This window comes from Melanerpes formicivorus, unplaced genomic scaffold, assembly GCF_026170545.1.
Source record: "Melanerpes formicivorus ecotype bairdi unplaced genomic scaffold, bMelFor1.0.p_v2 SCAF_183, whole genome shotgun sequence".
Taxonomy (NCBI): Eukaryota; Metazoa; Chordata; class Aves; order Piciformes; family Picidae; genus Melanerpes; species Melanerpes formicivorus.
The window spans coordinates 545,772-558,093 of record NW_027142535.1 but is presented as its reverse complement, the minus strand read 5'-3'; the positions used below and the strand labels follow the sequence as shown (position 1 = coordinate 558,093).

The following is a 12,322-nucleotide window of genomic DNA, read 5'->3' as shown; positions in this document are numbered from 1 at the left end:
TTACTGAGTGTGCCTTCCCAGTTTGGCTGGCTGGCTGGAAATACATTTGGCTTTCATCTCCAAAGCTCACCAAGAGCAAGCAGCTGCTGGGAGCTGGGCTCCCTGCAAATCATCCCAACAAACACAGACAGACCCAGGCGGGCGCAGCGCTCCCTCCTAGGCATGGCTCTGTGCAAGGGCTGCCTGCTGGACCCCAACCCCGTGGGACCACACTTGGAGGAGACACTGCTGGCTGCTCTTCCACTCTCTGCCCTGCAGCTGGTCATTTCCCTCACGTGGCTCCCAGGGAGACTACGCTGCAGTTCTGGGTTAAGGTTGTGGCTATTCAGCCTGGAGAAGAGATGGCTCCTGGGAAACCTTCTTGTGGCCTTCCAGGATCTGCAGGGGGCTACAAGAAAGCTGGGGAGGGACTTTTGAGGGTGTCAGGGAGTGATAGGACTGGGGGGGATGAAAAAAAAAAAGTAGACATGGGTAGATTCAGATTGGATGTTAGGAAGAGAGGTGAGAGCCTGGCACAGGCTGCCCAGGGAGGTGGTGGAAGCCTCATCCCTGGAGGTGTTTGCAGCCAGGCTGGAGGTGGCTGTGAGCAACCTGCTGTGGTGTGAGGTGTCCCTGCCCATGGCAGGGGGTTGGGACTGGCTGAGCCTTGAGCTCCCTTCCAGCCCTGGCAGTTCTGTGATCCTATGATATGTTTTTACACCTTGGGGGTTGCAAGGGAGCAGTTTCCTGGAGCCTAGCAGGACTTGGCTTGTACCAGGAATGGTGTAGCCAGCAGGACCAGGGAGGTCGTCCTGCCCCTCTACTCAGCACTGGTGAGGCCTCACCTTGAGAACTGTGTGCAGCTCTGGGCCACTTACTTCAAGAAAGGTCTTGAGGTGCTGGAGAAGGGCTTGAGGAGAGCAATGAGACTGGGGAAGGGACTGGAGGGCAAGTCTGGTGAAGAGAGGCTGAGGGAGCTGGGGGTGCTCAGACTGGAGGAGACTCATGGGGGACCTTGTCACTCTCTTACAACTACCTGGAGGGAAGCTGTAGTAAGGTGGGGGTCAGGCTCCTTTCCCAGGCAAGCAGTGACAGGATGAGAGGGCATGGCCTGAAGCTGCACCAGGGGAGGTTCAGGTTGTGTGCTAGGAAGCAATTCCTCACAGAAAGGAATGTGCTGCCCAGGGAGGTGGTGGAGTCACCATCCCTGGAGGTGCTTAAGGAAAGATTGGATGTGGCACTTAGTGCCCTGGTCTGGGTGATGTGGTGGGATTAGGTCACAGGCTGGGCTTGGTGATCTCAGAGGTCTATTCCAGCCTCAATCATTCTGTGATTCTGTGATATCAACAGGGCTCTGGGCAGCCTGATCCAGCTGAGGATGTCCTTGCTTACAGCAGAGGGGGTTGGACGAGATGACCTTTGGAGCTCCCTTCCAACCCAGACCATTCTGTGATTCTGTGATCTAATGCAGGTGGCAGCTCCTCCTTATCTCCTGTTTTATGTCACCAGATTGTTCCTGTAAGGTTTTGCCTTCAGGCACCACCAGCCTGTGATGCATTTCATTGTCATTCTTCTTATGTTAAGAGATTCAGGAAGGTTTGGCTTTGGTGGGGGGCTTTTATTGGGGTTTTTTGGCTGGTTTTTTTTTTTTTCCCCATCAACTATCTTTGTATTTGTTTCCAGAAACAAATGATTAGCATTAGTATTCATTAGTATTCGTGTTAACAATTGATAAAGGGCCCACTGCTGTAGTATCTGTGCAGAGCACACCAAATTCAATTAAAAATATAATAATTTCCTCCAGCCATGATCACATAATCTGCACCATCCCCCCACACACAAACACACTAAAATGACTTCCTGAGACTTCCCCCAAAGTTTGCTGCCCAGGGATCTGTTTGCCAATGAAAAAAGGGCCCTCAGCCAGAGGAGCAGCACCACCAGCCTGGGTGTGTGCAGCACAAGCCAGTCACCCTGGGAGGAAGGGACACATGGATCACCGTGAGTCCTGTGTCCAGTTCTGGGCTCCTCAAATTAAGAAGGACATTGAGAGACTTGAAGGTGTCCAGAGAAGGGCAATGAGGCTGGGGAGGGGTCTGGAGCACAGCCCTGTGAGGAGAGGCTGAGGGAGCTGGGGTTGCTTAGCCTGCAGAAGAGGAGGCTCAGGGGAGACCTCATTGCCCTCTACAACTACCTGAAGGGAGGTTGTAGCCAGGAGGGGGTTGGTCTCTTCTCCCAGGCAACCAGCACCAGAACAAGAGGACACAGTCTCAAGCTGTGCCAGGGGAGGTTTAGGCTGGAGGTGAGGAGAAAGTTCTTCCCAGAGAGAGTTGTTAGCCATTGGGATGTGCTGCCCAGGGAGGTGGTGGAGTCCCCATCCCTGGAGGTGTTCAATGAAGGCCTGGATGTGGCACTTGGAGCCATGGCTTAGTTGTCAGGAGGTGTTGGGTGTCAGGTAATAGGTTGGACTTGATGATCTCTGAGGTCTTTTCCAACCTGGTTGATTCTATGATCAGCACAGGTGAGGGGCTGAGCAGCTGGAAAGGAGCTCTGTGGAAAAAGATCTGGATGTCCTGGTGGACAATAGGATGACCATGAGCCAGCAGTGTGCCTTTGTGGCCAAGAAGGCCAATGGCATCCTGGGGTGCAGCAAGAAGAGTGTGGCCAGCAGGGCTGGGGAAGTTCTTCTCCTCCTCTACCACTATGCCCTGGTAAGGCCACACCTGGCCAGTGCTGGAGGGAGGCTGAAGGGAGACCTTGCTCTCTACAACTGCCTGTAAGGAAACTGGGTCGAGGTGCAGGTTGGTCTCTTCTCCCTAGTAACAAGTGACAGGGTGAGAGGAAACAACCTCAGGTTCCATGAGAGGAGGCTTAAGTTGGACATTAGAAGAATCTTTGTCTCTAGAAGGGTTCTCAAAGACTGAATCAGGCTTTGCAGGGAGGTGGTTGAATCCCCACCCCTGAAGGTGTTTCAAAGAGGCAGAGATGTGGTGCTGAGGGCCATGGTTTAGCCCCAGGTTTAGTAGAGTTAGAAGAAAGGTTGGACTGGATGAGCTTAAAGGCCTTTTCCAACAGAAACAATTCTATGATCCTATCCAGAACAAGTCAACTCCAGAGCTCACCTGAAATACCAAACCCTGGAGGTCACTTCCCCACTCTACCCCAAGCTTTTTATCCATTCCTGGGCTGGCCTCTGTGTTTCTCCATGCCTGATGTGTGGCTGGGAATGCCCACACTCCTGTGCTTCATCCTGTCCCAGGGAGGATGGCTGTGTGACAGTCAATGAAGCCATCAGCCTCCCCAGAAAGGGAGGTGAGCAATTCATCCATGGCACGTTTGAAAGCTGCTGCTTCTGTTTCAGAGCTCATGTGCCTGAAGTCTTCTTTTTTCTGCCTGTATCAGCTGGTCTGAGAGAGATTTTATCTCTGCTTACAAGCCTACTCTGCACTTCTCAGCTTAGGTCATTTATCCTTCACTTGATGCTGCTGACAATGGCTGAAGGCTCCCTGCCCATGCAACACCTAGGAAGTCAGTTCTGTGTCACCCCCCAGGTTTCCATGCATGACCACAGTGAATAAACCTTTATTAGAATAAACCAAACCAGGTTGGAAGAGACCTTCAAGATCATCGTGTCCAACCCATCAACCAATCCAACCCACCCAAACAGCTAACCCATGGCACCAAGCACCCCATCAAGTCTCCTTCTGAACACCTTCAATGACGGCGACTCCACCACCTCCCCGGGCAGCCCATTCCATAGCGCAATCACTCTTTCTGTATAGAACTTCTTCCTAACATCCAACCTGAACCTCCCCTGGCGCAGCCTGAGACTGTGTCCTCTTGTTCTGCATCCTCCTGTCCTCATAGGGGAGGTTCTCCAGCCCTCTAATCATCTCCATGGCCCTCCTTTGGACTCTCTCCAGCAGTTCCATGTCCTCCTTTTGTTGGGGGGCCCCAGAACTGATGCAGTGCTCTACCAGAGCAGAGTACTTAACAGCTAATGCTGCTGAGGGAAAGGCCAAGAGGTGGCACAGAGGCGGCAGTACCTGAGGAGTCTCTTGCAGGGGTTGCAACTGTGGCGCCCAGGCTGCTGTTTGTGTGGGAAGTTTTGGTGCTCTCTGCCCCAGCATTCTGCACTTCATAGTGACAGCAATGTCAAGGCAAGTGGCTGCTGACCTGGCTGCAGACAGTATTGCTCAGCACAGCACTTCCACATCAACACACACAGAGCCATGCTTCGCTTTCTCCTCTGGGAAGGCTGCTAGAATTCAGGGCATAAAATCATGCTCTAAGGCAGTCCTCTGGCTCACTAATCAAGACCTTCACCCCCACCACTGCTGCTGCATGGGCTGTGAGAAGACCTGCCATGCTAAAATGCATCGGACTTGCCCACAGTGTCGACAGGGCACAGGTTTGCCAGCACTGATGGCTCCCCTGGGTGAATGGCCACACCTACAGGGTCATCACCCACGGGGAGCCTGAGCCAGGGAAGCAAATCTCCTGGTGCAAAAATGTACCTCAGCTTCCTCCTCGACAGCAGACTGCAGGAAGAAGTGAGCACTGTGAAAGAATGAGGAATAGATCTCTACCTGTGAGAAAGGAGTCCTGGGAATCACAGAATCATGGAATGGGCTGGGTTGGAAAGGACCTCTGAAGGTCATCTAGTCCAACCTCCTCTGCAGTCAGCAGGGACATTCTCAACTCGATCAGGCTGTCCAGAGCCCTTTTGAGCCTCACTTTGAATATCTCCAGGGATGGGGCAGCCTGTTCCAGTGTTCCACCACCCTCACAGTAAAGAACCATGCAGACAGCCCTGTGGTAAAGGACAAGACATCTGCAGGAGACCATGCAAGCATCATGGATGGATCAAACAAGCAGAACAAAAATAAGGTTATGAAAGGATTGTTAACTTGATCTCCAGGGCATAAATCAGGTCCTAATTAATGAGTGCTGAGAGGAGTCTTTTCTGGTTGGTTGGTCTCTTGGTAGCAAGTTACTTTTACGACTCTGTCCCCCAGAGTGTGGTGCCTTCCCAGGAAGCATCACCTCTTGTTGGCTGATGCAAGACAGCAGACCCTGAGCAAACCAGATTGGGGGATGACCCAGGCTGCCCCATCCATCACTGCTACCTTCTTCTGTCACCTATGGACAGGGCAGTGACCTGCTCCCTTAAATCCCTCCATGCAGAAGGCTACACCAGAGTAACTTTTCATAGCTGCAGGTGCATGCAGGCTTTTCTCAGGGCAAGAATTACTGCAAACATGCCCAGAGAATGACCCAGAGTGTGGAGCCTGTTCCACACAGATGCTCACACGGCATTGATACTTTCACAGATTCTATTTTACATGTGTAGAGATCTCAGAAAATATTATTTGATGGTGTGTGACTAAATGAGTCTTCCTTGGAAGATGTGGCACAGACATAAGGGAATGTGTGTCAGGCACTTGCACATAAAAATACCCAGGCAAAGTAACACAATGGTCAGCCTGAGCTGCATCTGTATATCTGCACAAGCACTGCTGGTGGTGAGAATCACACCAGGTCACACAAGAGCAGCAAGGAGAAGTGCTGTCCTCGGTGCCTGTGAAAAGCACCAGAGAGCTGCAAGTCTTTCCAAAACGTGCTCCCTTCAGCTGAAAATCAATTAAACCTCCCCTCCCTTTCCTAGTGCCCGAAGAATAAAACCCATTCTTGAAAGATCCATCCTCTTTCCAGCAACTGAAAGTCTGAATCTGGGGGCTAGAAAGGGTGGGGGAGTGTGTGTGTGTGTCTCAAGTCATAGGTGCCATGCTCTTTGCCTCTGACTTTTGGCAACTGCAGAGCTGCAAGCCTGACCACGTGAGGAGGAAGATGCAGGCAAAAATACAGGTCTGTTTATGCTGATATGAGATCTCAGGCTGCATGATCTCATCTAATTTAAAGTTACTCCAAATGAACTATCTCCAAGAATATAATTGTAACGTTTCCCTATCGGGCCATTCTTATCTTTCTGCCTTACCATGATATCATTCAGCAATAATAATCACACTGTTAGGGGTTTTTTTTTTGGGGGGGGGACAAGCTGGGGAGAAGAAATGGATTTCAGGCACCACCCTGGAAATCGCCTCTGCCCCAAACCAAAAATCCTCTCAAAGTAATCAAAGAAGGGCAGGAAGTTTATCAAAAGCCATCCTCGGGGTGGAGGGGGAGTGAGGAAAGAGGGATGCACGACTGCGACAGATGCCCTGCCAGGATAAATGATTCGAGGTAAAAGTGGAAGCACTGAAGGGTGGAGGCGTCGGCACCTCCTCCAAATAATTTTCCTCCTCTCTGCTACTATTTTATTATTATTTTTTTTTAAGAGGGGCATAAACTGGATGCAAATGAATCAAAGACATCCCGAAATGCCCCGAGCTGATGGGAGAGTGTGTGAAAGCGGCGGCCAATGGAAGCCAGGCTGGCGACTTCTCATTTCATTTCATTTCATTTTATTCTATTTTATTGTATTTTGTAAATCATTACCACTGCGAAGCAACATTAACTGAGCAGAAAAGACCTTTCGGGAGCGGGCAGAGCCGCCACTCCTTCCCCCAACCATTTGTGTCTTGCTACCTGGATTTTTGACAACGATGTCAGGTTTCCCTCGTTTAACCTTCGTGAGGGATGACGAAGGAGAGAATTCCCGCACGCACACACCCCTTCCCCCTCCGCTTCCTCAAAGAAGATGAAAAATAAGGGAAACAACGCGTGTTTTGTATTTTCAAGGGGAAAACATGAAATACTCAGCCGAGGGGGTCGGGGGCCGGCGCGGGCTTTTAACCGCGGATGTTGAGCGCGGGGCAGAGCGCCGGCAGCCGCGACCGCTGATATCGGCGTTTCCAAGAAGGAATTGTGATTAAAAATTAAGTTTCCACGCCTGTCAACACTACCGCGGCCACGGCCGAGCCCTAAGGTCCCTGTCAGAGAGTACAGCGCTCGGGCATCCCCGCCCTGGCCCGCAGCGAGAGCCCCGACGGGGCTACCGGGACCAGTCGCTGCAAGGAAGTCCCCCAGGGTTTGAACGCAGCAGGTGCCCATGGGACGGAGGGGGAGCCGCTGGCAGAAGGAACCACCTGAACCCCCCCTTTTTGGTTTGTGGGTCCCCAATGCACGCAGCGGCTGCTAGGGGTGTGGGAAGAGGGCTCATGGGAACCCACCTTGGGAAGGGGAAAATTTCCCTCCAAGGAAGTTCCGATGCCATCCTGGAGGGGTCCCGTTTGCAGCTACCTGTTCTGGGCACGGGGTCGGGGAAAGGGTGGGGGGAATCACGACGAGGGCTAAGGAATTCACGGTTGCAATTCCGGGAGCAACGAAAAATGTCACTGGGATGATACCCACTGCAGCAGAGCCAAAGCCCTCGGCGCTGCCGGCCCCGACCAGGTAAGCAGACTCTAAATCATAAACCCCCCTCTCTTCCTTCTCTTCCTCCTCCTCTTCCCCGACCCGGCATGCACACGGCTCTGCCGGGAAATGGAAGTAATTTATTACAAGCGGAAAGGAAGAAAGGAGGGAAGAAGGTCGAGGGTGGTTTACACTCTAATTATTATAATTATTATCATTATTATTTAGAGGAGCGGAGTAGGCAGGTAACCACCGACGGCAACAGTATCTCGGCACGGAGCGGACCGCGGCAGCGGCTGCTCCCTCCGGGCGGGATGCGAAGTTTACCGATGGAGAAGGGGGAGGGGGTATGAAGGGAACCTGGAAGGGCTCGGGCAGCCAGCCCCCGGGGAATCCTCCCCATATAGTGCCGCCCTCTCTACTTCTCGTTTCTCTTCCCTCTCGCTCTCGAAAACAGGCGGGAGGAGGGTAGAGGGGGCGGCCCGGGGAGAGGGGGGGGGTGGTTCGGTGCCGGTTTGTTAACCAAAGCAGGTGCTAAAAACCAATAAGCCTGGAACAAACGCTGTCGGTCCCCCCCCCGGGAGCCGGGGCAATTGTTTCCATTTAATAAATATTTTCCCCACGGGCGTTTGGCGGGAGGCAGGCAATTATTCAAAGCAAGCCGGGACGCGGGCCTGCTCCCGGGGTTAAGCGGGGCTGCGGAGCGGGAAAGGGGAGGAGGAGGGAAGGAGGAGGGGAGGAGGAGGAGTGGGGCTAAAGGAGGAATTTTAAGCGAGAGAGCGGCCCGGGCACGGCGGCGCGCAGCGTTCGCAGCCCCGACGGCGGCGGCAGCGAGCCTGTAGGCACCGGGACGAGCCCCGCTCCGCACCCCGACGGGACAAGGGGAGGATGGGGACGACCCCCCCACACCTCCTATTTCTCCTGCCTCCCCCTCAGCTGCTATTAGCACAGCAACTCATAAAAGCCTTCCTTTTAATCTCTGCGTTTGAACACAGAGGGTGGAGGAGTGGGGGTGCGGGGGGTAGAGCATCCTCCTTTCTTCGTCGTCGTCTTCGTCGTCTTCTTCGTCTTCTTCTTCCTCTTCCTCCTCCCCCTCCCCCTCCTTCTCCTCCCCTCCCTTCTCCTCTCCCCTCCCCTCCTCTTCCTCTCGCCCTTCCTCTCTCCCTCTCTTTTTAAGCGGGTCCCCCTCCGCGCTGATTGGGCGCCCGGCCGCGCTGTGAACGCCCTGTCGCTATGTCAGCCTGCCCGCCGCAGCCCCTCGCCTTTGAACTGCCCCGCGTCGCTCCGCGTCCCCACCGCCGGCCCGCTGCTGTGCCCGGCGGTTCCCCACCCGCCTAAAAAGCCGCCCGCCGGGGCTCCCCGCGGGCCGTCGTTCAGCGCTGCACCGCACCACTTCGCTCCGCACCTCTCCGCGCCCCGCCCCGGCAGGGCTCCCGCCGGGGACGGCGTTGGCGGAGGACCTGTGATGATCAGCTGAGCCCGTTCCTCCCGCTTCTCCGGCTTCCTTTCGGCCTCATCATCTTCTTCCTTCTCTTCTTCCTCCTCCTCCCGCCGCTGTCCGGAGCCCCCAGCGCGGCCTCCTCAACACCGCAGAGCCCCGCAGAGCCGCCCGCCCGCCCGGCCGAAGCATGTCCAAGCCCAGCGACCACATCAAGCGCCCCATGAACGCCTTCATGGTGTGGTCCCGCGGCCAGCGGCGCAAGATGGCCCAGGAGAACCCCAAAATGCACAACTCGGAGATTAGTAAGCGGCTGGGCGCGGAGTGGAAGTTGCTCTCCGAGGCGGAGAAGCGCCCTTACATCGACGAGGCCAAGCGGCTGCGGGCGCAGCACATGAAGGAGCATCCCGACTACAAGTACAGACCCCGGCGCAAGCCCAAGAACCTGCTGAAAAAGGACAGGTATGTCTTCCCTTTGCCTTACCTCGGGGAAACAGATCCCTTAAAGGCCGCCGGGCTTCCCGTGGGGGCCACTGACTCTCTGCTGAGCTCCCCGGAGAAGGCCAGGGCTTTCCTGCCTCCCACCTCAGCACCTTACTCCTTACTTGACCCCAGCCAGTTCAGCTCCAGCGCCATTCAGAAGATGACTGAGGTTCCTCACACCTTAGCCACCAGCACCCTGCCCTACGCCTCCACCTTGGGATACCAGAACGGGGCGTTTGGCAGCTTGAGCTGCCCCAGCCAACACACCCACACTCATCCCTCGCCAACTAACCCTGGCTATGTCGTGCCGTGTAACTGTACCGCTTGGTCGGCTTCCAGTTTGCAACCTCCAGTTGCCTACATATTATTCCCAGGCATGACCAAGACTGGGATAGATCCCTATTCTTCAGCACATGCGACTGCCATGTAACACCCACCCACCCACACCCCTACAGGCGTTCTTTTGCGTGTGTGTGCGTGTCCCCCGTCCCCGGGTGGCAGCTGGAACTTGGGATTCCTTCGTGTGCATGTACATAAAAACCTGCAGGAGCAAAAAATGCCGCTCGAAAACAGGACTCTGGGGACCGCCACCGGGCCGGGACAGACGCGGACACTGCCTCGGGGACTCGGAGATGCTCTCGCCTAAACCTCACCCTGAGAGCTGGCCCCAGGCTCGGGGAGATGGGGCGGGAGGGGGGGCGGGGGAGGGAGGGGGGAGAAATCTGCAATCGAGGGGTCAGATAGGAGCCCCGGCACTTGTAAGAGTTGTAAATGTGTTTAAAAAAAGCAACGACCACAAAAAGGGAGGGGGGAAAAGGGGGGGAAAAGGGAAAAAAGGAAAGAAATAAGAAAAAAAGCGAACCTTGAACTGCCCTTTCGGGGAGCAAAAGAAAACCAGAGAGGGAAAGGAGGCTTCGGGTTTTATTTATTCTCGTAACGTCTCTGAGCTCTCCAGGGTCTCACGTCACTGGGACTTGACTTTGGGAAGTCTTACTATGATTTTATTATTTTGGTTTCCGTTGGTTATGGTTTGGTTGTTTTGTTTTTTTTTTCCCTTTTGCACATTATAAGAGGAGCTCAGCTGTGTTATATATATATATATATATAAAAATATATATATTTTGCCACCACGCACTACTTAGGTAAAATTGCTTTTCGTGTGAGAAAAAAAAAAAAAAAGAGGGGGGAAAAAAAAGGGGGGGGGGGGAGGGGGGAAGGAAGAAAAGGCTCTTCGAAGTTTAAAAAAAAAAAAAAAAAAGAAGGGAAGAAACATTTATATTTAAAACATATGATAGTGTTCGCTTAATTTAAAAACAAAAAAAAAAGGAAGAAAAACAAACAACACAGAGATAGTCCTTTAAATTTGTGTGATCCAGTGAGACTAGATCTAAGTTTACTTTAGACAGAGCGTCAGGTATGAAGTCAGGCAGTAGAATTGTAAAAAAGAAATATTAATACTACTAATAATAATATTAATAATAGCAGGAAAAACAAAACCAAACAACAAACCACGAGTGAAAGCGATGGCAAATTCAACGCGTGTCACAACGTCCTGGGGAAGGAGTAGAAAAAGAAAGGGGGGAAAAAAATAACAAGAAAGGAAAAAAAAAATATGTATCCGGCAGGATTTTACCTCGTTAAAAACCTTTTCATTTGTTGGACAAAGACGTTTTGAATAAAGACAATCTGTCATCAAACGAGGCAACTGCGTGGTGTAAATGCCGTGCCCCGGCTCCCCAAAGCGCCGCGTCCCGCACCGGCGGCCGGGCGATGCTTCCCTGTGCTGGGGCCGACCTCTGCCTGCAGCCCCGTGGCTCTGTCCCGTCCCGTCCCGTCCTAGCCTCCCTCCTCACAACTCCCGCGCCGGTTTGGAGCCGATCTCACCGAATCGGGGGCCGGTTTGGAGCCGTAGTGGTCCAGGTCGGGCTCATTTTGGGAGCCCGTCGAGGTGAAAGGCGGCTGAGGGGTGAGAAAACTTCCGAAAAGGTTGGAATAGAACCGTGGCAAACTCGAGGGGCTGCGGGGCTTGGGAGGAGGGGCTGCTCTGCCCCAGACCCCCCTTTTCCCGGCGGGGAAGGAGGCTTTTCCAAGTTGTTTCGGTGGCAGCTGAAGTTTTACCGGTGCGAGGAGAAATTTGGAAGGTGGGGAAGTTGATGATGATGGAATGGGGGTGCGTTGGAATTAGCATCTTGTCCAGATCAATTAGTGATGTTCGGGGTGGTGGTGGGACGACTATTCGAGGGGGCCCCTTTGTGAGAGGAGGGGGTGTCTCGCTGCGGAGGGGAAAGAGTAAGGCGCAGAGGTCCGTCTGGAGGAGCTGAATAGCCGGAGCGCTGCGTGTTTGGATGTGCTTTGCTCATTAAGTGCTCTTTGGAGACCGATGTTAGAATTAAACGGCATAACACAATTAACATACATGGGGCTTGAATGGGAGGGTAAGCGGGGGAAGAATAGATAGATAAATAAATGAGAGATCAGGCGAAGGTAAACAAAAGGCGAGCGGAGAAAAGGGCTGAAAGGAGAGGTTAGAATGGCTGCTCCAGCCTTGTTTAGCATGACAAAACGGCTCTTACAAATGAGGACAATTAAAGGAGCTGGCTTCGGGAGGGCCCTGGGAGCAGTGGGACGATCCGCAGGGACACGCGGGGCTGAATGCGGCCGGCGTGGGGCAGGGGAGGCGCCGGCAGCGCTGATTTAACCCCAGCTGACAGTTGCTGTCAGCCCGGGTGATAACACCGATAGCTCAGTGTCCTCCAACATCCACCCAGATTAGTTTGACAATGGTCGGAGGGAGAGCGAGAAGCCGGGGGGGGGGGGGGGGGGGAGGGGGGGGGCGCGAAGCGCCTGCCCGTCGGGCCCCGCAAGGAGATGCGGAGGGAGCACGGTGCCCGCCCCCTGCTCCTCACCTTGAGCAGCAGAGGTTTGGGGGGACCTTCCGGACTCCTGAGCCCGACGGGCCGGGCCGAGGGCCTGGTGGCTGAGGAGGGGAATGGGATCGGTTGGGCCGTGGGGGCTCCATGGGAGCCAGGAGACTCGGGACAAAATCGGAGCGAGGTAGGGGAG

General features: G+C 54.0%; 1 protein-coding gene across 1 annotated transcript; it reads left to right on the top strand.

Moving 5' to 3' along the window:
• Window positions 1–8,149: 8,149 nt before the first annotated feature.
• SOX14 (SRY-box transcription factor 14) lies at window positions 8,150–9,939 on the top strand. Its single transcript, XM_068169408.1, has 2 exons — window positions 8,150–9,238; window positions 9,392–9,939. The coding sequence occupies exons 1-2, from the start codon at window positions 8,967–8,969 to the stop codon at window positions 9,687–9,689; spliced, it is 570 nt and encodes a 189-aa protein (XP_068025509.1). The 5' UTR covers window positions 8,150–8,966; the 3' UTR covers window positions 9,690–9,939.
• The last annotated feature ends 2,383 nt before the right edge of the window (window positions 9,940–12,322 follow it).

Coding starts and splice junctions, on each gene's coding strand:
- SOX14 (XM_068169408.1), top strand. CDS start 8,967: ATGTCCAAGCCCAGCGACCACATCAAGCGCCCCATGAACGCCTTCATG. Junction 9,239..9,391: donor AACCTGCTGAAAAAGGACAG/GTATGTCTTCCC, acceptor ACTTGACCCCAG/CCAGTTCAGCTCCAGCGCCA.